General features: G+C 35.7%; 1 protein-coding gene across 17 annotated transcripts in view; it reads right to left on the bottom strand.

Annotated features, from left to right (window-relative positions):
- Positions 1-595: 595 nt before the first annotated feature.
- Positions 596-25,128, bottom strand: part of rbfox3b (RNA binding fox-1 homolog 3b) — a 307,431-nt gene continuing 282,898 nt past the window's right edge. For 14 of the 17 annotated variants that reach the window (XM_058769587.1, XM_058769580.1, XM_058769577.1 and 11 more), the window contains 5 exons: positions 16,914-17,046; positions 16,644-16,683; positions 12,808-12,866; positions 10,927-11,005; positions 10,211-10,803 (listed from right to left, as the gene is read on the bottom strand). In XM_058769587.1, coding sequence (XP_058625570.1) covers positions 10,741-10,803; positions 10,927-11,005; positions 12,808-12,866; positions 16,644-16,683; positions 16,914-17,046 — 374 coding nt within the window. In that variant the 3' untranslated portion in view covers positions 10,211-10,740. Of the gene's footprint in view, positions 3,115-3,962; positions 7,977-10,210; positions 10,804-10,926; positions 11,006-12,807; positions 14,467-16,643; positions 16,684-16,913; positions 17,047-25,128 lie in introns of those variants that run through there. The other 3 variants (XM_058769581.1, XM_058769579.1, XR_009269999.1) reach the window with 3 other exon arrangements.

The following is a 25,128-nucleotide window of genomic DNA, read 5'->3' as shown; positions in this document are numbered from 1 at the left end:
CAGTAAATGTAAACCTTGAAGTGTTCACTTTTGTTCATTACTTGGATAAATCCAATAATGTGATTTCACTTTGCATATAAAGCGCCTTTACTAATGTTCTGCTTGCTAATTCAAGTTTTACAGAAATATAGATGCAAAAGCAGATTTGGTTGAACAAATAAAACTGCTGAATAAAACACTAAATCACGTCTTAATTAAACTCTAAACACGCCAAGAGTTTCTGTAGGGCGTTTAGAGCTGCAAATATAAGAAGCTTAATACTAAAACAACAGTAGTCAAACTGAAAGAATATTCATGTATTAGAGTAGAAGCTGAATAATAAAGCATGATTTGATTACAATTGGATTAAAAAGGAATAAAATACACATCTCACACATTCAGACACACATACATCCCCTGCTCTCAACCCCGTCAGCCCGATAATAAATATGTTACGTATGTACAAATACAACTACTGTTACACTCTGAACATATATCAATACATTCTTGAAAACATGTGGATAGGGAAAATGTGCTTTAAAAATTCAAGCTGTTTCCCCAAATAAAATGTTGTTTGTTACTTCCCATCCCTCCCTACCTCCCTCCCGCCCTCCTGGAGGCGTATCAAACCCCAGAAATACTTCATACAGCTGACAAAATTTACCAAAGAACAGGTTAACAGTCACTGTTGTGTAAAACATCGTTTAAAGGAAGCATTTAATGTAGGCGTAGATAAACGTGGATATATTTGTCATATAGCACTATGATAATAATGAATAATACTTTACTTTTTCATCGATCTCTTTTTTTTTTCTCATAAGTTAAATACTAGATGCATCCGCGGTTCGGTTCATTTTGGCTGGAAGTTTGTCCCCTGGTTTAAAAGTAAACATCGTAACCTCACGCTTCAGTCAAGTGAGTTTCATAGACCAGAAGTCACTGATCAGTTTTTCTCTCGGCACATGATCTGAACAGTGGGAGTGTTTGTTCGGGTGAAGCCTTACTTTGTATTTATTTGTAAATGTCAAGCCATTTTTTTGCATAAATTGTTGCATAAATATTATGAATAATTCACATAGATGATCATTCTGCCTGTGTTTCATAAATATGGCGCTGTAATGCTAAAAACGGAAACGTGTGCACAAGTCTACAACCTTTAATTCACTGAGAGGCATTAAAATAACTGCAAAAATGCCATAAAATGAATTTGAATTAAAGGTGAAATTAATTTCATTATGAGTTAAATTTACTACATTATGGTCCAAAAGTTTGGAATCTAAGATGCTTTTGAAGAGAGTCTCTTCTGCTCACAAAGGCTGCATTTCTTTGATTAAGAATACAGTAAAAATGTTAAACGTGATTACACTTTGATAACTCTTTTCTATTTTAATATAATGTATTCTGTAGTTTATTCCTGTGATGCAAAGCTGAATTTTCAGCATCTTTACTCCAGTCTTCAGTGTCACGCGATCCTTCAGAAATCATCTGCTGCTCAAGAAACATTTCTGATTATTATCAATGTTGAAAACAATTGTGCTGCTTCATATTTTTGTGGAAACTGTGATACATTTAACTTTTCAGGATACTTTGATGAACAAAAGTCGAAAAGAATGGCATTTATTTGAAATTGAAATCTTTTGTAACATTATAAATATTTTTACTGTCGCTTTTGTTCAATTTAATGCATCCTTGGTGAGTAAAGGTGTTAATTTACTTATTAAAAAAAAAAAAAAAGAGTTGTAATAACTTTTCACAGTATTATTGTTTTCAATTTCCAATATTATCTGTAGTTTTGATCAGATAAAGGCAGATTTGGTAAGCAGACAAGACTAATTTAATAAACAAATCTTAATTATTCCTGAATTGTTCATATCTTCTAAATGGTAGTTCACATGGTAAATAGTTTTACTATTTATTTGTTCACACACAGTGTTTTTCCCAATTCAATGCGCTACTTTTCTATTGTTTTTCTATGTAAACATGCACTAGACGGATGTGTATGACCGCTGCACTTGCGTTATTTGCAGCATTTTTTTGAGACGTCCTGTCAAGTTTCAACTTTTACACGCAGCGCTGCTCATCCATGTCAGTTCCAGAACAGTGAACCAATCAGAAAACCCCAGAGGTGGGGCAAGCGTTGCGAGCTTTTGGTTAGAGAAGCAAGTTGGCATGGCAACGGTTTTATTCGATGGTGACTTGGCGGAGGAGGCATTCTGCGCTGCACTTTTTTAAAAGCACTGTCTCGTGTTTTTAGACGCAAAGCCACGTTCTGTGAGAACAGCCCTCAGTCTTAATGAAACGAGCAACAGAATGAATATCAATGTAAACTGTCCATAAAATCATTCTTACATAAATTGTAAATCTTAATTAGAAATTTTGCTCCGCCCCTTCTGAACCAACACCCTCACCTTGTACTCTACCGTTGGACAACATTGATCAGTAGTTGACATCTTTAGTTTAAGAGTTCTAAGCAGGAACACCACAGGAAGTTGGTCAGCAGCGTGGCCAATCAGCTGAGTTATGACATCAGCCACAGGAAGTGAATGAGCGGCTCCGCCCACACAAGATGAATTGTATCCTGTAAGCGGTCTGGCGACGTCTCTCCACAGGAAGCGGGTGAATGGATGATCAATGAGGATGTGAGCTGAAACACATGACGCAGGAAGTGTGGCGAGAGTGATATCCTTTCTGGGAAGTGTTGCGAAGCAACCAATCACAGCACGCACGATGACTCCACCCATAGGAAACACATTAGTCATGCAGCCTTCGGCTTGTTTTGGCTCCTCCCCCGTCATATATCGCCTCTGATTGGTGGATGATGTTGTGGGCGGGGCCGTAGCGTGAGGATCCCTGCACAGTCATATCAGCGTCAGTTTACTGTCGTCTCTGAGATGCACACACGTCTCTGCTCCATCCATGAACGCTAACATATAGAAAAATAAAATGTTTCTGAATGTGTTTTCTTTCTTTCTCTTCCATCTATTTGTATTCTTGTCCTTCATGTTCTCCGCTGGCACTTTTCTTCATTCTCCTCTGATTACTCTAGATTTGCTTTTCTTATGATGGTCCTTGCTTTCCTGAAGTGCTCAGTACAGATCTCGCTCTCTCTCATTGCTTTTCCTTCTGCTGTATTTACTGAAAAAGCAAAAGCAGATAAGAATATTTTCAGTGATTTCTTCAGATGAACTCATTTCAGTTTCAGGATTAAATCTACAGCTGCCTCCAAATCTCTCATGTCAACCCATATGAGTTGTACACTATATTATAAGTCTTATAAGTTGTATGATGCTTTATGTGAGGAACAGACCCAAATTAAAGTTCCTCACTGTAACAAATACATTAGACCATGCATGGCAAAACATCCATTTTTAAATATTAGAAGAGCATGATTGGCATTTCATGTGTCTGTTCCTCACATAAACATATCATACATTGCAAAACAATTAAATAAACAAACCAATAAATGGATGAAATAAAATAGATACATTTAAAAATACGAAAAAGTTAAAAATAAACAAGTGTTTTGCCTTGTTTTTCATTAAATTTAGTGAGTTTATGAACAAGAAACACTGCTTTTCATGTACATTTAACTCGTTTTAAGGACGTTTAAACATTTTAACTAGAAAACGGGACACAGAATGAAAAGATTCTTAAAAAATTATTGTGTTCAAAAAACACAAAATTACAAAGTACAAGGATCACAGAAGGGCAAATCAACTATTCTTTAAATCATATAACAAAATATTAAAGCAACTGTAATTTATTTTCAAGAATGACAGCAGAGGCACATTTTGTAAGCACAACATTTCTTAAACGTCATTGCAATGTGTCTAAATATGTTTTGGAGCTGCTGTATTTTATATACATATAAGGGAAGAGACCTCAGCTCATGTAAGCACTTTATTTTATGTAGACATATTCATGAATTATAATGAACTTGTATATATAAACATCAAATATTTTCATATGCAAAAAGACCACGTCATATACAGTGTTAAATATATCAAACAAAAGTACTTTTGACAAAAATCTCAGACAAAAACAAATGAAAAATAAATTACATAGAGTCTAAAGAATAAAACATTTCAGACACATAAAATCCATTATACAAGTGTATTGAAACGCTTATAGAGAATCATCTGATATTTATGAAGTATATATACATGTATTTACAAACTTTTTTGCTTTTTGTCTTTTTCTTTTTTCCAACTCTAAGTGTCTTTAATTTTTATTTATTTAGTTGTTATTGTTATTTATTTTTTTGCTTAAACAGCAGGTAAACATGCTGGTCTGAATGAGTCGAGACCTGAAGACTTCATAGACGTGAGTAATAATCATATCAATTCGTGTGCTGATATGTCGACTTTATGAGCTGCAGAATAATTATTTGACCCCTCATGTACTTAATAATACATTAAAACAATTAGCAAACACATGTCATATGTATAGTTTTCCGTCTGCTGGTTCTTTGTACATTAATGTTGAGTCGAAACAGTGGAAATAAAACAACAAATCACATCTTTCACATTCACAGAGGCTCTTTCTGGTTGAACATCAGCAGCAGCAGCAGCCTTAACAGGTCAAAGCAGAATAAAAGTGCAGCAGATACAGAGAGAAAAACACAGAGCAGCTGTCTGCTGGAAACTTACATATACTGTGATTCAGTGCAAAAACATGTTTTATGCTGGAGTGTAAACTATTCTCTTATACTTTGATGCAGTTTCCCTAAAGAGCATATGCAATTTTTAAAACAAAGCCAGTGACAGTGACTTTAAGAGATGCAAAAATCTGCAGCAGATCTGGGAAGAAAAGGAGAAGAGGAACCAAATGTCCTTAAAGTTTCTGCTGATATGTTTGGGTGTAAACACTGTTAACTTTTACTACACTTATTTTAAGCAAAGGCCCTTTTGCATGAGTCACATCACTCAAAGTTAAGTTTCAACGTACACCTTAAGGATATAGCCCTAATTATGTGAATCAAATGACATTTTACAGTGCATGGGAGCTGAATTCAGTCCAAAGTATCATAACATGAGCTCAGGGATGTGATCTTGAGAGTTTCTATCTTAATTATTAACAAATGTCACACTACTTAAGGTCTCTATCCATGTTTTGCATTTGAATCAGTGAGGTAGAGACCGAACTGATTCACATTTAATCATTAATGCATTCAGATTGAATGTATGGAAAGGAAAAGGAAGTGCAGGACCTTCTCATGACATCTGATGAGGACAAGAAACTCTCAGCAGACAGCTTCTCTCCTTTCCTTTCTCTTTAGGTTTCTTTATACTTCCCTATGATTCTTTATGCCTCGCTGTGTCTCAGTATGTTTTATAAAGGCAAGACACTACAGGTGAACCGAGTAAAAATGTGAGCTAATATATCACCCATGCACACAGTACATTAAGAAAACTGTGTTGTATTATAAGTTTTCAGAAATGTTTCGTTTAAATACGCAAATGAGGCATTTTCTAATTAAATATGCACTAATTTGCAAAAAATGTGGATAAAGCCAGATTTATTTTTTCGGTTTGATTTTGTTGACATATTAGAGTTAAAGGTTTTTACAGAAGGGTTTTTTAATATCTCTTTTTATCACTCTATAAATCAGAAAATACCGCCAACAGGCAGAAAAAAAGACATTTCCATCATGTTTTAGGAATAAAATGTAATATATGTCAGTGCAAATGACATATGAACAAACCCCTCTATAAAACTCTTCAGAATATAGATAGGAATAAAACTGTAAAATTTGGTATTCATGAGTGCTGCTAAAGTGGATAAACAAACTCATTTTGAAAACGGCCTTTATGTATTATAATTGAAATCTACAGACGCGAATAGATAAAGTTCAATAATAAAAAAGTTAATTATGTATGAACAAAACCCTCTGTAAAAACCTTCAGAATATACACAGGAATAAAACTGTTAAGTTTGGTATATGTAAGTGCTATTGATGAAGAAATACAGTCAACGGACAGAAAAAAATACGCTTTTAGCATGCGTTTAGAAATAAAATGGTATATAAATCATTGTGAATGATATATGAAGAAATCCCTCAGTAAAAATCATCAGAATATAGATAGGAATAAAACTGTAAAGTTTGGTATATTTCAGTACTACTGAAGTGGAGAAACAAACTCATTTTGAGAAAACGGCCTTTAAATATATGTATTGTAATTGAAATCTACAGGCATAAATAGTTATAGTGCAATAATGAAATCAAGCGAATGATGTATGAACAAACCCCTCTATAAAAACCTTCAGAATATAGAGAGGAATAAAACTGCTAAGTTTGGTGTATGTTGGTACAACTGAAGAGAGAGAAAGAGAGAAAATGAATTTTGAGAAAACAGATTTAGCCTTAAATGTAACTGTTTCTTGTGTTCCCCTACATCTCTATGTCCACTTAAACTCTCAATGTCTCCTTGCATATTTTCTTAAGCGTAATAATTTATACTTTTTTCAGTTTCTCTGTGAATCTCCTTAAATCTCCCCATGTCACCTTATCATTATTATTATTTTTACATTTCTCTGTATATCTCCCTCAATCTCCCCATGTCTCTTTATGTATTTTCTAAAGTCTAACTAGTTATTATTATTTTATTATATTATTTGTTTGCATATCTCTTTAAATCCCACCATGTCTTAATAAGTTTACTTATATTTTCATGAATCTAATTATTTGTCATTTCTTTGAAAATCATATTGCTCCCAAAGTCTCTATGTTAACTTCTAAAATTACTTTATGCAATATTTCTATATGTGACCCACAAAACCAGTCATAAGGGTAAATTTTTGGTAATTGAGATTTATTCATAATCTGAAAGCTGAATAAATAAGCGTTCCATTGGTGTATGGTTTGTTAGGATCAGATAATATTTGATACAACTAATTGAAAATCTGGAATCTGAGGGTGCAAAAAAATCTATATATTCAGAAAATCGCCTTTAAAGTTGTCCAAATGAAGTTCTTAGCAATGCATATTACTAATCAAAAAGGAAATTTTGATATATTTATAGTAGGAAATTTACAAAATATCTTCATGGAACATGATCTTTACTTAATATCCTAATGATTTTTGGCATAAAAGAAAAATCAATAATTTTGACCCATGCAATATATTTTTGGCTATAGCTACAAATACAGCCGTGCTACTTAAGACTGGTTTTGTGGTCCAGGGTCACATATAAGAAATGATGGTTTAATCCCTTATATGTTAATGTACAAACTCTCACACATTTATTCAGCATTAGCTAGCATGAGTTAAATCTGTCCACTGTGTACAGAGGTAAATCTGTTAGTGCAAACGTGAGAGGGCCGAACACATGACGTGTCCTCTCATCTCTGAAACAACATGCATAGAAACCCTTCAAATAAAACCCCAGCAACTAAACAAGAACAGCTTATTCATACAGCAAACACAGTTTCAGACCACAGAGAATAGAGTATGCTGGCAATATCTGGTGAAGTATATATATATATATATATATCTGAATGTCTGCTGGGGTGGTTTTGGATTCAGAGAAAAGTTGAAGAGAGTCCTGAGATATTTTTTGTCTCATGTCTGAATTCACACTAGACACTTATATACATAACAATATGATCAATAATGAAAAACAATCATCTGAAGGACCACATAATAGTTCACGTTCTTCCCATTTTAAAATGCTTTTTGAAACACTGTCCTTGCTTTTGCAGACAAAACACAAATGCGAAAAAAACTGTTGACGTTAAAAAATGTCTAAAATCAAAAAATCTGACATCAACTCCACATTTGAGCTGCTCTTCTGATTTTCCCACTGATTTCCACAATGTCCACTTGAGAGAATGTTGTCGGGATGAGGTCATTGGGTGACCTGGAAGCATTTTAGTTTGAAAGCACACTCCGTGTAGCAGAACGAGTCTAGTGGTTTTGTGTGTTAGTTTGCGTAATCAGTGGTTTAGTCTCTCTAGTAGGGCGTGAAGCGGCTGTAGCCTCCTCTGTACAGGCTCGCCTGCAACATCAAAGATGACAGAGCACCAATCAGAGTCAAGCTGGTGGTCACGGCAACGACGGAATTCCTGCTTCTCAAATTTCCTTCCTTTAGAATTCTGGCATCGATATAAAGGAATAGTTCACTCAAAAAAGAAAGTCAGTTTGTTTGTAGAAAAGGTTTTTTTTTTTTTTTTTCAGTAGAACAGATTTGGAGAAATATATCATTACATCACTCGCAAATGGATCCTCTGTAGTGAATGGGTGCCGCCAGAATGAGACTCCAAACAGCTGATTAAAAAACATCCCACTAATCCACAAAAGTCTATCTCCCGTTGTCTCTCACATCAAAATCCACCCACATATTTGTTTAGAGCCCTTTTGGCCTGTTTTGGTTTGTAAACAGAGCTTGATATGTGCATTTTTCTCTCCTGATTCAGACAAGGCGACCTTTTCACCTTTTTATGGATAGAGGGCTATTTTAGCCAGTTTGAAGTTAAAACATCTTAATGATAGACTTGTTTGTTACAAACATGCCGCTTTTTTCTTCACATGACATTAACTGATGGACTGGAGTGTTGTGGATTATTGTGATATTTTTATCAGCTGTTTAGACTCACATTCTGACGGCACCCATTCACTGCAGAGGATCCATTGATGTAATGCTACATTTCTCCAAATTTGTTTTCTTGAAGTTACAAACTCATCTAACATCTTACATGGCCTGAGGGTGAGAAAATGTTCAGCAAAATTTCATTTTTGTGTGAACTATTCCTTTACCGGTGTGTGTGTGTGTTCACTAATGCTGATGAACTTTGAGAACTGATTTAGAACTGAAAACTTCTCAAAACTTGAGTTTAATAATGATGAGATCAAGGGGTCATTCTGCCCATGAAGGGATCTGCGTTCTTTTTTTGGTATCTCATTACAGAGTCACTAACTAGCAATTTCACTAGCGTTCCGTCTGCACGCATTGTGCAGAAATGGCATCGTCGACTTTAAAAGCATTATAGACCTCAAACTACGATGCATCAAATGAATTCCAATGGTGTTCAAAGGCATGTACAATTATTCTCTTTAAAGTTTAGTGTGCAGAAAGCTTGCAGGCGTGGGAGCGAGTGATGGTCTTCGAACACACCCCATGATACTGGACCATACGCGTAATTTACTCCAGAAAGCCGAGACCTTCAAAGGATAGTTCTCCCTAATTTAAGGGGGAACCCGCTCGCTGGTCTGGGTGGAAGCCTTCTGCAATTTCATGACGCTGGGAAAACCAGCAAAGAGAATTTAATGCAACCTCAGAGGAACTAATTATTAAAGGAATTTGAAAAGCGAAAAGCTCTCCCATCTCGCACCGTCGCGTTAATCAGTTATGATGAAAGAGCCGAAAACCAAAGTGCTCTTTCTCTGACAGATGAGAGATCATTTGATTGCTCTGTAAATCAGAGTTCTCAGGTTCTTCTGCATCAGTACTCAAACACACACATATAAATAAATGGACAAGTTGGGTCTGTTCCAAAACCTAGTGAGCTCCCTAACTAGAAAGCATGGTAAGACATCATAGAGGTACTTCAGAAGGAACTCAAAGTCTTCTAAGACAACTTTTTTGGCCAAATTGAAATGCAGCATCAGATTTACACTGCAAAAAGTTATTTTGTTCCTCAGTATTATATATATTTTTTTTTTCTAGTATGAATATCATGTGATCAGTTAGCATTATTTAAAATAAATAAATAATACAGTATTTATTGAATTAGAATTTATTTTTATATTGTAAGTGTTTGATGTCATTTTTGTTGTTGTAATTTTATTAGTTTTTAAATAATTGTAATTAGCTTTTTTTATTTATTTATTTTTATTTTAGTTAGTTGCCAATTCTTTAAGTTTTTACTTTATTTCAAACATAATTTTATTTTTATATTACCATTTTATTTTAAATATTTTGATTTAATTGTGGCAAAACAAGACACAATACTAAGGAAAAAAATTGGGTTTTTGCAATGCATCCATTGTGTGCAATCCCAGAATGCATTGCAACAAAACACCCATCCAAAATTGTGTGAGAAAATGATATTACAATTGTAATATAATTGAATTTTACAATAAATAAATAAATGAAAAAGGTCAGTCTGACCTAAAATATCATTTTAGTTCAACTTTGAAAAATTGTGCTCTTTCTAGCAGTTGTCAATGCAGGAACAGTCTCTTTGTAAGCAGTAGACAGACGGCTCACTATGTTTTGGAACGGAGCCACTGACGGGGCTTCTCGGCTCTGTGATGGGGTCATTTTTCTCACTGTTGATGAAGAAACAAGGAAGGAAATTTGCAGGGAAGCAGGAATTAAAGAAAAGCGTACAGGCACAGTCTTAATTAAGTAAATGAAGAGAGTCTCAAACAAAGCGTCTTAATTAATGAAAGCTTTTAGCTAGCAGCTGCACCGGGGAACTGTTTACTACTGCTTCTTTTTTCTTTCTTATTTCGTTTTAATGTGTTTTGCTGACGTCCTTGTCGTTGAGAAATTGCATGCATGCCGGAGTGCCAAACAAGAGTCATTTTTTTTTCTTTCTGATAGAGAGAGGTGGTTGGAAATAAACCATCCTCTGTTGTCTCCTTCCTTTAGTCGAGTCTGTCCCACGGCACACTGCTGCATGTGTTACATGCTCGTTAATTTAGGGGAAATAGAGAGCAAACGACGCAGCGGAGAAGAGATGAGCTCTCCTCACTCTGACGGCCCATTAGTGCCTTCATCTTTGATGTTAGCTGCAAACGCTAGCTAAAAACAGACATTAACCGACTGACTTCCTCTCGTCAGGGAGCGTGTCATGGAAAAACGGCTCACAGAAACACACCTGGCACATATGCAGTGGACAAAAAAGGTGGGAAACAGTTCTTAATACAATTCTGACAAAGTGCACAATACATTTGCGTGCTGTTTCTGACTCTTCTGGGTTTATAACAGTGGTTTATCTTACCATGCTCCCCACGCTGTAGGTGGCTGCCGGGCCGATGGTGTGGTGATATGGGTCAGTAGTTGCATAGACTCTCCCATAACTGCAGAAACATCAATCAAGAGATGCTTCAACATGTGTAAACACTCATTCACAACATGAAAGAGCATTTACAACCTATTTTACTTCTATAATGTGACTCAAATATCTAATGTGAGTCAAATATCGAAATTAAAATACACTATACGCACCAAAACTATTCTCACCATGTTAGAAGCTTCACCAAAATTGGTGTGAATGCTACACTAAAACAAAATAAACACTAATTAAAGTAAATAGAAATACCAAATTATCATGAGCCGCATCACAAATGCAATGTACCGGGTGCGCTACTGAGCAAGCTTACCATGTCAGAAAAACCATACATATATATGGAGCTTGTTATGTGATGCAAACATCAAATGTCATAGTTTTTTAAACCAGGTGCTATTTTAAAAGTGTATTGAGGTCAAAACATTGTATGGTGCATGGAAATAAGTCTATTAATCAATAATCTGCCCCTGTAATCAAAATTTGTGTATAAAAGAATAAAGGTTGCTGGTTCTTTACTGCAACTATTTCAGCTGGATACAGCAGTGAATTGTATGTATAGGTACATTTTTGTTTTTTTCAGTGACTAAGACTGGAATTTTGGGTGCTTTCTACAGAAAGAAACTACATCAAAACATTCAGACTTCAGATGTGAACGGGTTCATAAGGAGTCAAATTTTGTTTGCTTTTAGCGTTTTTAGGCCCTCATAATGTGTTTTTATTTTTCTAAGAAACAATTTCAGGTAAACGACAAGAAAAGAGAAGAAGACTGAAGAAAAATTAAGCATGAGTGCAAAAGAATGACTGAAAAGAGATAATGAGTGAGGGAAAGAAAGGTGAAAGAGGCAAACGAGGTGCCGCAGGCTTCGTGTCGCTGGTTTGGAACTAATCCTCCACAGGAAGGACAACACATGTCATTTCCTTTCATTTATATATTGCACATATTCCACTCTCTTCTGCTTCTTCTCCACATACAGCTTGCAAATGAAGGTCTGCAGAGAGCAGATAAGAAAACACAAGCCCTCGGCCGCGGGCAACAGCTCCAGCAGACGAACGGCGAACGAGAGAGAAAAGGCCAGCTTTACCGTAAGAGATATATACACTTTAATGTCTGTGTGTGTGAAACTGGACGTTAAGTGTGCTGACTCAGTCTGGATTGGCAAGAAACCTGCTTTGAAAGCACAACACTGACTTCGGCACAGCACAAAACATCATTTCATTAATCTGTGTAATCAGTATTACTGTTTTGTTTTCCGGTAAAAATAGCTAAACATCCTTTAAAACAACATAAATTTCCTCGCAAAGCAAAACTGCGTATTAAAATTGTGACTTGGGTTTCAGTGACGGGTCTTGAATTAAGTTTATTTCTCTTCCTCATTAGCAAATTGCTGCCTCACTCAGGCTCCCTATACAGACTGTATTTTATTTTCTCCTCATGTGAAATAAATTAGATGGAAAGCTTAAATGAAAATTGGAAAGTTCATGTTGTAGAGAAGCAAGTTTAAGCACTAAAATGACTAAAACTGAAATAAATGTAAACTAAAGCTAAGAAATATTTAAAAAGCATCAAAACAATAGAAATGACAAAAACACATGAAAAACTGGGGGAAAAAAGCTAATTATATTAATAAACACTAATAAATTCTCAAAACATTAATACATAACTATATTAACATAATACTGTTTTCAGGTCAGTTTAAATAAAAATAAAAAACATGTACCACTGCTAAGGAGAATGAGCAGTGACATTAAAAAAGAAAAAGAAAAAGATACATGTAATAAATTAAAAACCTTTATGAACTTGTGAACTCGTACCTGTCACTGTACGCTGTAGCCGTTGCAGGCTGAGTATATCTGTACGCCGCATATCCACCCTGAAAAGACAAAAAGATCAACACAAAACAGACAAACAACAACAAAACTAGCATTTATCTATCCCACCCCAACAGATTTACAACATACCTACTATGAAATAATGCATCATTTGATGTATACATTTCTAAGGCCTCTAAATGACTAACATAATCAAAATGTTGCTGTTAAACCTGTTGCACACAATCTAGCCGTGCCTTCTGTCGTCTGATTGATAGTTCAGACCTTTTTTTTAGCAAGTAAAAGGCCTTTTAGTGTAATTATACAGCTTGCGCTTCACATGTCTCTTTGCTGTGAAATCTTTACTTATATTGTTAGTAAAATTTCAAGATAAACACTTACTGGACTGAAACAACTTAGATTATCCGTATATCATTTTTAAGAAGAAATCATATTGAAATGTACAGCTTTTGAGGAGCGTCTGTGTCCAGCAGCTTTACTTTCACTGTGGAGGAATGATCTTCACAAGCCTCCAGAACATCTCAAATCGCATCTTTTGAGGAGCATATCTCTCAATTATGATTGTATTGTATTGTATTGCATTATATGTTTTGAAACTACAGAGCTCTGATCATAAAGCATTTAAATATCGTTTTACTAAGACATATTATTGGAGATATAGATTGACGACTGATATTTCTATCATTTGATGTAAGTATCTGTTACACTGTTATAAAGATCTCATTGACTTACAAGCTATCAGAATTTCATCTCAATTTTTGTCCATTGAAACATCAGCATCAGCACTAAATTACATATTCTTGCTCAGTTTATGTTTCTCACTATCTCATACTATAATACTCAACAATAAACACAGATGCACACTTTTTTCTTTAATGCTTTGTCTAAAAGGTTTAATAAAAATGAGACTTTTCTATTATTTCATACATCAGACTGTACAGGGTTAATTCTGCAGCCTAGTATCTGTATAGCATCCTCAGAAGTGTGCATATGATGCCTTCATATGCCATCTTTATAGGTTTTGAAACACATCTGTCTTGGTTCTTGTTGGTTTCTCCTGAAAACAGAGCAGATTCTGTTGATTTGCCGCCTGTATCATAATCAGCAGAGACTCTGAGGTGGAGTCGAGCTCATTTGTCTGTAGACAGATCGCTAATAACACACATTAATCAGAGCGTCAGAACGAGAACAGCCACTGTTTTACATTCTCGGCCTGGCAAACACAGACCGCCCATGAGCGACCGCGACGCGCCACTGGGGGGCGCTGCAACACGTGATAACACTGCTGATTTATATTTGAGATGCTGAGTGTGGAAGGCTTACATTGACAATGTGTGCCGCATTTAAATTGGGCACGGAAAGTTTATTGAGTGGAGAATTTGAGACAGTCAGCACAGAACGGCTTGTGCGTTACTGAAACGAGCACACGGAGACTCTCCAGCACTACGGGAAGAGCTGGGTTTCCCATCACTCGGAAAACAATTTGAATCGGGAGAAGTTTGGGTGTGAAAGTGAAATGAAATCAGGTTAGAGGTTGAGCGGGGGATTGTGAGGTCATGTGACCCCTCCCCTGGGGACAGGAAGTGAGGAGGAGCAGGCGTGGTAAACTTCCTGCGGGACCGCACTGATTGGAGCCCCTGCCTGCGAACACACGGGGTAATAAATCAGACTGTCAGCACCTCCGGCCCAATACACAGAACATGCCTTTATCAGGACACAGAGAGCCCCGACGCTAAATATAACAGACCACACCGCTGAAGACGAGAGAGCAGACAATGAGAGAACAGAGAGAGAACATGCGGGAAGAAGGAGAAGAGCCACGAGGAGAGAAGACCAGAAGAGAAGAAGAGAGGAGAAAAGATGGAAAGAAAAACTAAAATCACAAAAGACAGAAAACAAGAGATGAAAAGTTATAGAAGTGAAACTTGAAGAGAAACAAAACAGAAAAGTGAAAAGAAAAAAAGAGAAAAGCAAAGAAGAAAAACTTACAGAAAAGAGGAGAGAAGATGAGAAGTGAAAAAAGAAAAGGGAGAAATCAGAAAAGAAAAGAGAAAAAAAACAAGAAATATAAAGGATTAAAAGAACATTTGAAGAGAAAAAAAAAAACAAGTGAACATAAAAAAAGAGAAAATAAAAGAAAGGAAGCAATGCAGAAAGAATAAGGAGGGACAATGAAAAGAAAAATAAATTAAAATGAAAAAGAAAAGTGAAAAATGAAAAATGAAAAAAATGAAAGTAATGTAACCATTTCTAAGACACTAGCATCCAAAAACATCAGTATATTCCACACAGACTCTCATTTGAATAAAATCAATTCACAAAATAAAATGAAACACAGATTAAAAAATATGCAGCATTTCAAATTGAAAACAATTTTAAAAAAAAGGTAAGGACATGAACAGAGCAGAGAATGAGAGCGAAAGAGAGATGTGTGAATGTGTTTGTTCTCCTGCAGGTCAGTGTGTCACTGTCAGGGTAACACAGATGTGAGACGTCTTACAGATGTGTGTGTGTGTGTGTGTGTGTGTGTGTGTGTGTGTGAGAGAGAGAGAACAACAGTGCCGGCAGGAAGATGAATGCATTTATCTGAAGCTGCTTCACCCTATCAGTGACTCACTGCAGACCAACCACAAAACTCTCACTTCTGAGGGTCCACAGCCAACAATCAACAAAACACTACAACACACACACACACACGTAGATGCAGACGTAGACTTAAAAGGCTTTCATTTTTTGTGGGTTCATTCCATAGGCGGAATGGTTTTTATACTGTACAAACTGTATTTTCTATCCCCTGATTTTTTTTACCCATTTATTGGCCACAAAGAGTTTCACAATGTTTCCCTTATTTTTACCCACTTTATTGACACCAAATGTAACATTTTCACAGTTTCTTCTTATTTTTACCAATTTTGTTGGCTAATAAATTTAATTAATCATTCGCTTCTTATTTTAACTCATTTTTATTGCCCCCCAAATGTATGTTTTTCTACTGTTTTTTGCTCTTATTTTTAACAGTTTTATTGGTAACCAAATGTATATTTCCCTTATTTTTACCCATTTTTTTGCCCACCAAATGTAACTTTTCCACAGTTGTTTCTTATATATTTATACCATGTTTATTGGTCACTAAATGTATTTTACTAAATAACATTTTTTAATCTTATTTTTACCCATTTTGTTGACCACAAAAATATTTTTTTCACTTTTTTTCCTTCTTATTTTTACCAATTTTACTGGCAACCAAATGTATTTTTTTCCCCTCACTTTTTTGTCTTATTTTCACCTCATTTCATTTAAATTCTCTGCTCTCAGTTCACCTCGTAACCTCTTTTTTTTTTTTAACAGCACAAGCGGCACATGCAAATAAACAACACTAAACTGGAGTCCAATTTGTTCTCTGTGAACTCTCGCCTCAGTATTTTACCAACACACTGCTGTTTAAACAAGTCAAGTTTTCTATTTCTATTCCTTTTTAACTGTTAAACAAAATACCTAAGGTCACGGGTTTGATTCCCAGTGAATGCACACACTGATATAAACTTACACCTTGAATGCAGCGCAAGTCACTTTGGATAAACGCATCTGCCAAATGCAGGAGTGGTTTGAAAGCATGATTTTGTGTGTGCGTGCTGAAGTTGGAGGACATGGAGAGCGCTTTGCTCCTTTGCCAAACTCTGAGTTTGTGGTGACTGAAGGGAATCTAGAATTGGGTTGTCAGGTTTCTTGGCAAAAGCGAGGCATCGCTTAATCGACGCCAGAGATCCTGGACTGAAATTACACTCCGCTCTCATCCCTCAAGAAACAAAGTTACTCACATAGATCTCCGCGCCGTAGAATCCGTCCTGATACACCACCCTGTGAGACAGAGAAGAGACGACGAGAGCGTTTGATCATCACAGACAAGAGCATCAAAACTGCTGCATCAGGAATAAAGTCACATGCCTGTGAGAAATAAATGAGTTTGCAGCCTGAAAAATGTCACGTCCGAATATAGCAGTCAATCGATTGATTTTTAATTGCATTAATTATGTATCAGTTGATGTAATTACTGTGGCACAGATCAGTATTTGCTGAGAAAGACTCACGCGCCGTACGCCGGGATGGGTGGAGGAGGAGGAGCTGTACGGAAGGTGTTGTAAACGGCCCGACCTCTGCCCCGCAGATGAGCGCCTCTGTACGCCACCGTCGCTCCTGCCGCGGGATACGGGAAACCCGTCACTGCACACACATACACACAGGGAACATTTATGAGGGCGCACAGGCAGTAGATGAGTTGCATGTGTCTCTATCAAACGAGACTTATAAAGACAACTGGAGTGCTGTTTGCATGTGCTAGTGTATTCTTGCACCCTCAGGTCTCTATGATCTGATCTCTAGATATTGCTTGTGCCTCTCCTGTTTTATCATCCAAGCTTATTATTTTACCCATTTAATAGTCACATATTATTTACCTAGTTTTACCCATTTTATTAGCCATCCAAAGTATTTTTTAAACGGTATTTTCTCATTTGTACCCATTTTAATGGCTTTTTTAAAGTGCCCCTATTATGGATTTTTGAAAATGACATTTCATGCAGTGTGTAACACAGCTCTAAGTGAATAAGTTTTAAAACTGAAAGTGCACCGTGTATAAAGTTACAGTCTCTCAAAAGAAAGAGTCGCCTCTGAATCATTAAACGAGTCGTTTTTAAAACGAATCCCAAGCCGTTTCATGTTGACGTCAACATGAAACACTAGCATATTGCCCGTCCACTTGTTGGTCTTTTCAGGTTGGTCTGAATGAAAATGCAAATTCATTCTTTGCCACTAGGTGCTGCTTTTGAAGCGTTAAAAATAGCAGTTTCCCCGGTAACACTGTACACAAAGCAGCACTGCGCTCACAAACGCTCCTTTATCAGGCATTACAGGAGAGATGAAATGAAAATGAGACCAATCGACCAATCGCCGCAGCTTAGTGTCACGCAAAGGAGGGGTTTGGAAAAATGAATCATTAAATGAATCATTTGGGAGTCGTTGAGCAAATAAGGTAAAAATAAATGCATATTATAAGACAATGAAAGTGTTTTTTGACCTTGCATGCATGTCAACCTGTTGTTGGGGACTCCCAAAACCTAAATATCAACCTTTCATTACCCATAATAGGGGCACTTTAACCATTATTTTCGCTTTTTAAGTCATTTTTCAGGTTTTTTTTTTTTTTTTTCATTTCCTAATTTTTACTAATGTTATTGGCCATTAGAAGTATTTTTTTTATTTTTTTTATTTCCCTTCTACTTTGTACATTTTATTGGTCACAAAATTATTGAAAATTATTTAAAATGATTTTTAAACATTATTAATTTTTTATCTTTTTTTTTTGTTAATTTGCTAGCCATTCCTGTCTTATTTACCCATTTTATTGGCCAACAAAATGTTTTTTTTTTTTTTTTGCCACCATGTTTTTCTTATTTTTACTCATTATATTAACCAACAAAATAATTACCCCCTTTATTTTACCCATCTTATTGGATACCAAAAGTTTTTATTTTATTTTATTTTTTTCCATTTTTACTTATTTAGTATTTTGTTTACCATTCTTTTCTTTTCTTTTTTTTAACCTATTTTATTGAGCAACAAAAGTATTTTCCCTCAGTTTTTTCTTTATTTTTACCCAACTTAATTCTCACCAAATATCATTTATTTTTGATTGATTGATTTGGTTTTCTTTTGCTTGATTTGGTTATCTGCATAACTGACCATATATAGGGGTTTGATCTCTCTCTGTTAGTTTGCGGCTCTGTTGGTAAGTTTACTAAGCTGACGTCAAGATGGTTTCATTCTTCATAAATCTGTTCGAGTTTATCGAGATTTATCAATGAATCACACAACAAAAGGAGAAAACAGAATTTGGACCCTATCATAGACTACTTTTTTTGTCCAACAAGAGCATAAAATTAACCTATAATAAATTATTATATAATTTTATATAACATTTTCTAATACAAGGTAATAATCAGTCATTGAAATTAAATACTTTTCGACGACTCGTAAGTCTCTCTCTGTTTATGCTGCACCGGCGTCCATGTCGTGTGATATATGTAAATGAAGCTGATAATGAGCAGGCGATAGGCTACACTGCCTCAATAAAAACACATTCATCAAACCAGCTGACATGCTGTGGCACAAAACACCAGAAAAAAAACATCTCAGAATAGCAGAAACAGTGAGAAAGACGTAAAAACACAGAGTCAGTGACGAAATGTTAGTCCGGCTCTGAAGGACTGGTAAGCAGCCGCTCAGACGTTTAATGCTGGTTACTGCGAGGAGCTGGAGTGAGTAATCCACACACGGGGGAATAGACACAGATTCATCAAATCAGCGGCAAGTGCTTCATTATCTCATTATCATAACATGCCGAGAAACAATGAGAGAGCTCATCTACACTCATTAAAACACTTCAGACCGGATCAGACCGGACTATACGAGAGCTTAAAGAGAGAGAGATCGGCAAAAAAATCAACATTATGTCATCATTGCCTGCTTTAGGGGCTTTTCATTTGCTTTTAGGAGCTTAAAAGTGTGTGTTCAATGTGTGTGTAACTTTTAAAAGCTGTATACTATTTAAAAAAGTTTGTAATATTTATAACATTATGTAATAGAAAGAGTATAATTATTTTTTGATTATATAATTATATATTTATAAAAATGATTGCATTTATTTTGCATTGTAATATTACATATTTTTATATATTTATACTCATTTTACATTTGATATATTTAAATGACTGATATCATATATTTAAAACAATTATACGATTTATATAATATACCATATAAACTGTATAATTATACATATACATATCTATAATTACAATTTATGTTATATGCTTTTATACACAATTATTCTCTTTTATACTAATATTTTTTTGTATTTGATATTTAAATTACAAACAAAATATTTAGAATAAGGCAGCGGCTATTTGCAGTGAAAATAGCTGTATTTTTTAACGATATGATATTTACACTAAGTGCAAATAGCTATAGATTATATTTACACTGTTAAAATAGCAAGCTTTTCTGCTATTTATACTACTAGTAGTGGCAATTACCTGCACCTCAGTACCTCACTACATTATAAAACAGTGCACAATAATAACATATTGAGTGTAAATTATCATTTTAATTCAAATTATGAAATGGATGCCACCTTATTGGGACAATAAAGCCCTCCCTACACATACCCTAACCCTAGCCGATACTTTATTTTAAACTTTTCGATTATTTCTTTCATTTTTATTGAAAGTAAAAATGTGGGGCATTTGCCTTTACAATTTGATATTAGATTTGAAAAGGAAGAAAAAAGTTTGGCAAAAGGCAGATTTGAACTTGGGTCAATCGCATCAAAAAGCATGTGCTTTACCATCTACTCTACGCCACTGGAAATGAAGTTTAATGAGCGTCTTTTGTAGTGTTGACTCCCCCAATCACACGTTGGTGGGCGGAGTTAGTGTAAATAGCCTCTGCCAACAAGGTGGGCTATTTGCAATTTATGTAATTTACTATATACACTGTATAATTGTTTCATTTATATAATTACATAATCTATAATAATAATGTATGTTATACTGACTTGCATAATTATATAAATAAATTAAATAATTTTGTTTTGAGAAAATTTCTAGTAGGCTATCATTTGTTTGCAGATGCCACTTGGTTTGAATTTTATATCCAACGCAATGGAATTCAAATTCAATGTTTAAGTGTAACTTAAACGCAGGGTAGGTGATTTGGTTCAAAAACATTTTTTGTGATGCTGTCACTTAAAAGTCTCTTCACACCCCGATAGCAATCACTAAGTGGTCTAAATGTATTTATATGTATTTATATCATCTGTGCTAGGTGTAAGACCATAAATTGTTCCTCCAATCAAATTAATCGGTCCAAATATTATGATAGGCTGTCCTACCTGCCTGTCAAAGTATGTATTTGCATACCTCTGGAAACTGTTTGCGCAGACATGATACGATATTGGCGTGTTCATTACACTATTGCAGGCCGAGCGAGAATGGAAGGCATTATTATTGTAACATTATACGCTTTGTACTGTAATGTTTTCTCAGTGGTGAATGAGACATGAGGTAATCGGACAGCGTTGAGGCCGTCTCTCATCGTGTCGCTGCTTAGCCTCTGCTTAGTCTCTGCTCTGCCTGAGCGTGTTCATGTGTTTTGAGGAGGTGTGGCTTTGGACAGTGATTTGCAGGGAGGGTGGGATCTTATGCTTTCAAAGCTGGCTTGCTATCGCTAGCCTTACCGAAATCACCTACCCTACCTTTAAGTGTCCAAAGGATCCAAAATAAATAAAGAAATAAAGAAAGAAATAAAGAAATCCTGACAAAACTGAAAGGAATTCTTCCTTTGAAGGAAATCCTGATATAATAAACCCCCTTTATCACTATTAGAGCTGCTGTTCTTCATTCGTTAAAGTTATCTGAAAAGATCTTCAGCATCTACGTTTCCACCATCAGAGGCAAACACACAGAGCGCGATAGTGGCAGCGGAGAGACTGATCCAGAGCGATACTTTCTGAGCTCATTACCTCACACTCATCACTAGAGGCTCATGGGAAGGTTTGGGTTGCAAACAACAAAGAACCACCAGGAATCTGGCGCCACGAAGACTTCCATCAGCACACATACACCTTACAATACTGCAAAATACACACACCTCTCAATAAAACACCTGCATGTGACATCAAAACCCTCTCACACACACACACACACACACACTGCAGTGAAGTGAAGTGAAGACTGCAGACACTGCACTTTACTTTAACAAACACAGATATGACCAGATAAAGTCAAACTACAAAACAATGCAAAAGGCACCATGAAAGCATACACTGTAAAAAAAAAAAAAAAAAAGTTGAGCGAACTTAAAAAAACATTTTTTTACCAGCTTCAGCAGATTTTTGAGTTTGCTCAACTTGTTTTTGTGGGAGATTCTCAAGTTTTTGTTGTATAAACTTAAAACAACAAGTTGAGAAAACTCAAAAATCTGCTGAAGTTTGTTGCCTTAAAATTTTAAGTTGGCTCAACTTTTTTTTTTTTACAGTGTAGGAGTATCTTAAAAATAATATATTAGTATTATATATATTTCTAAAGATAAAGTATACAAAATTCATTACTACAAGTAATGATATGACTACAATACTGTTTTTATGACACCCCTGTTATGCTTTGATGGTTCATTTATCCTTTTTTGTTTATACACAAATATATTAACAGTATAATTATTAAGGTACTCACATTTAGTACATAAAGGTGAATTAATTAAACAAGTCATTACACAACCAATATACTGTTTTTATTTTGTTTACTTTTAAATACCATACTCAACATTTATATTTTTAGTACTATGTTTATAAAAATTACACTATATAATAAAAATAGTATACTTTATTTATATCATTATATACCTAACTACAATTTATGTTTTATATAATATAAAATAAATAAAAGTGTTGAATGGACTGGAAGAATGGATGGATGAGCGAGTGTAAATGATGACATTATTTTCTTCTGGGTGATGGAAACTCTTTCCTGAGCATGTTAGCGGCTGCAGGCTGACAGCCAACTGCTGAACATATGCTGACGTTTAGTCCTGATAAAGCGTCTCTCAGCAGCAGACGAGCAAACACACACCCCTGAGAGGAGCCGCAGTATTTAAAGGGTCGAGAGTAACGGCAGAGATCGGAAACAGACCCTGAACTTCCTCCAGATGAAACCGTAGCTGCTCGTCTCATCAGAAAGCAACGGCTTGGTTTAACAGCCGGCAGTAAACGGAGAGAAACCCCCGCGTGCGAGTGTGTGTGTGTGTTTGTCTCGCTGCTCGATTACACCGCGAGTGCGGGCAGCATCACTCACTCCAGCGCTCTCATTCTGTTAGACGACTGAAAGCTAATCTGAGACACTCGCAAAGTCCATCCATAGTACAGAGACCCACAATCTGATAAGTGTGACTGGACGATTCTCTCCTCACACACACACACACACACACGGACATCTCTCTAGTTCACTCACTTTATACTCTCTACATTAAAAAGACTGAAAAGACTTTTAAAAAGTGGTATAATAATATAACCATAGTATTCCTTTAAGTAACCTGAAGTTTCATATATTTACAATATATCTATTTGTATATAACATTATATTTACAATATAATTATGAAATCATGAAAGCATGATTGTAAATATAATGAACTACTTATTTTTATGCCATGGTCTGTCTGAATACTGGATTCTGATTGGCTGGCAGGTGTTGATTAAATTTGTTGAACTGCACAGGTAGTTCCAGGTCAGTTTAATCACGTTCTATATTAATGCGCTTCCTATAAACATTGGTAACCATAGTAACATACAGTTACAGTTGAATAGTAATACAGACGAAAATAACCGTCATTTTTATCGTTCCGGTCAAATATTGCAGCGCAAATATTATTAAGATCTTTAATATGTGAATGCTGGCAAATAACCATGGCATAAACGGGATAATCAACGGCTAGCTGTGCATTAAACGATTTGAATGCACTTCGCGGAGGCAACTCCACGTTGTGCATTCAAATCGTTTAATGCACAGCTAGCCGTTGATTATCCCTTACGAACGTTACTAGTTTCACAACTTGTGAATACAACTTCAGTGGCAAAATAATACATTTGTAAATAAGTAAAGTTTGATTCATTACTGTGAATCAGTTCAAAGTGTTCATTTCATGCAAATTGATTCAAAACTCTTATTCAGCATTCACTGGCATAATCACAAACTGTTTAACAAGGATATAAATATTTCATATAAATTCTATCATCTATATATCTATTTATTTCATCTATATATCAAAAATATTGTCTTTGGCTGTCTTTCTTTCTATCTATCTATCTATCTATCTATCTATCTATCTATCTATCTATCTATCTATCTATCTATCTATCTATCTATCTATCTATCTATCTATCTATCTATAGTATCAACAGTATCTATCTATCTATCCATCTATCTACAGTATCAACAGTATCTATCTATCTATCTATCTATCTATCTATCTATCTATCTATCTATCTATCTACAGTATCTACAGTATCTATCTATCTATCTATCTACAGTATGTACAGTATCTATCTATCTATCTATCTATCTATCTATCTATCTATCTATCTATCTATCTATCTATCTATCTATCTATCTATCTATCTATCTATCTATCTACAGTATCTATCTATCTATCTATCTGGATCTGAAGGTAACCCTGTATGTTCTGGTGAATTAGCTGTGTGTGTGTTAGCGTGCGTTAGCGTATGGCTCTGCTGAGCTCTACTGTCATTTCATTTTCCTTATGAAAGACTTTTACAGTCATCGAGACTCGAGGGCAAATCAGAATGAACTCAAAACAGAGCACGTGAAACGAACTAAAGCCAATTACTCTGCGCTGAATTCTTCATTTGTGCCACCGAAGAGTTTTAAAAGAAATGTGATCCGTGACTGCTAATCAAATGGAGCCCAGAGCTAACTAGCAGCGCTAATGATACGACCACCATCTGACTGCCATAAATTACAGCAGCGTTCAACAGCCTGTGCCTTTATTGGGAATGGAAACCAACGTGGCGTCTAGTTTGGCTAATATCACGCTAGCATGAGTCGTTTTATTGGTGCTGCTGGATTGGCGGTTGAGGAGTGCAAACGCAGCGCTCTCCGCTTCACCTCCATAAAGTGGAAATCACTGACATCAGCACTGCGACTCTGAGCAAGACATTTAACCCCACATCGGCCTGGACGGGACAGAGCCACTATCTGCAGTGAACCCGTCTTAGTCAATAACAGCAGATACATGACAAACATCACTACTGATCCCTCCTCTGCACTAGTGAGTGAGCGTCTCATCCTGCAACATCTGAATGATCCCTCAATCTATTACCCTAGAAACACCCTAGCAACCAGTCAGAACACGTTAGCAACTGAATAGCAGTGCTTTGACAAGCATTTATTTATCTATCTATCTATCTATCATCCTAGCAACCAGTCATAACACCCTAGTAACCAGCCATAACACTAACAACTGAATAGCAACGCCATACAACCATTTATCTATCTATCTATCTATCCATCATCCATCCATCTATCATCCTAGCAACCAGTCAGAGCACCCTAGCCACACTCTAGTATCCGGTCAGAACACTTTAGCAACAGTCTACCTATCTGTCAATCTATTCATCACCCCAGTAACACCCTACAGCCAGTCAGAACACCCCAACTACACCCTAACAACCAGTC

Source organism: Onychostoma macrolepis, chromosome 03, assembly GCF_012432095.1.
Source record: "Onychostoma macrolepis isolate SWU-2019 chromosome 03, ASM1243209v1, whole genome shotgun sequence".
Classification (NCBI taxonomy): Eukaryota; Metazoa; Chordata; class Actinopteri; order Cypriniformes; family Cyprinidae; genus Onychostoma; species Onychostoma macrolepis.
Note: the sequence above shows the minus strand (reverse complement) of the source record. Positions and strands in the feature narration are given on the sequence as shown.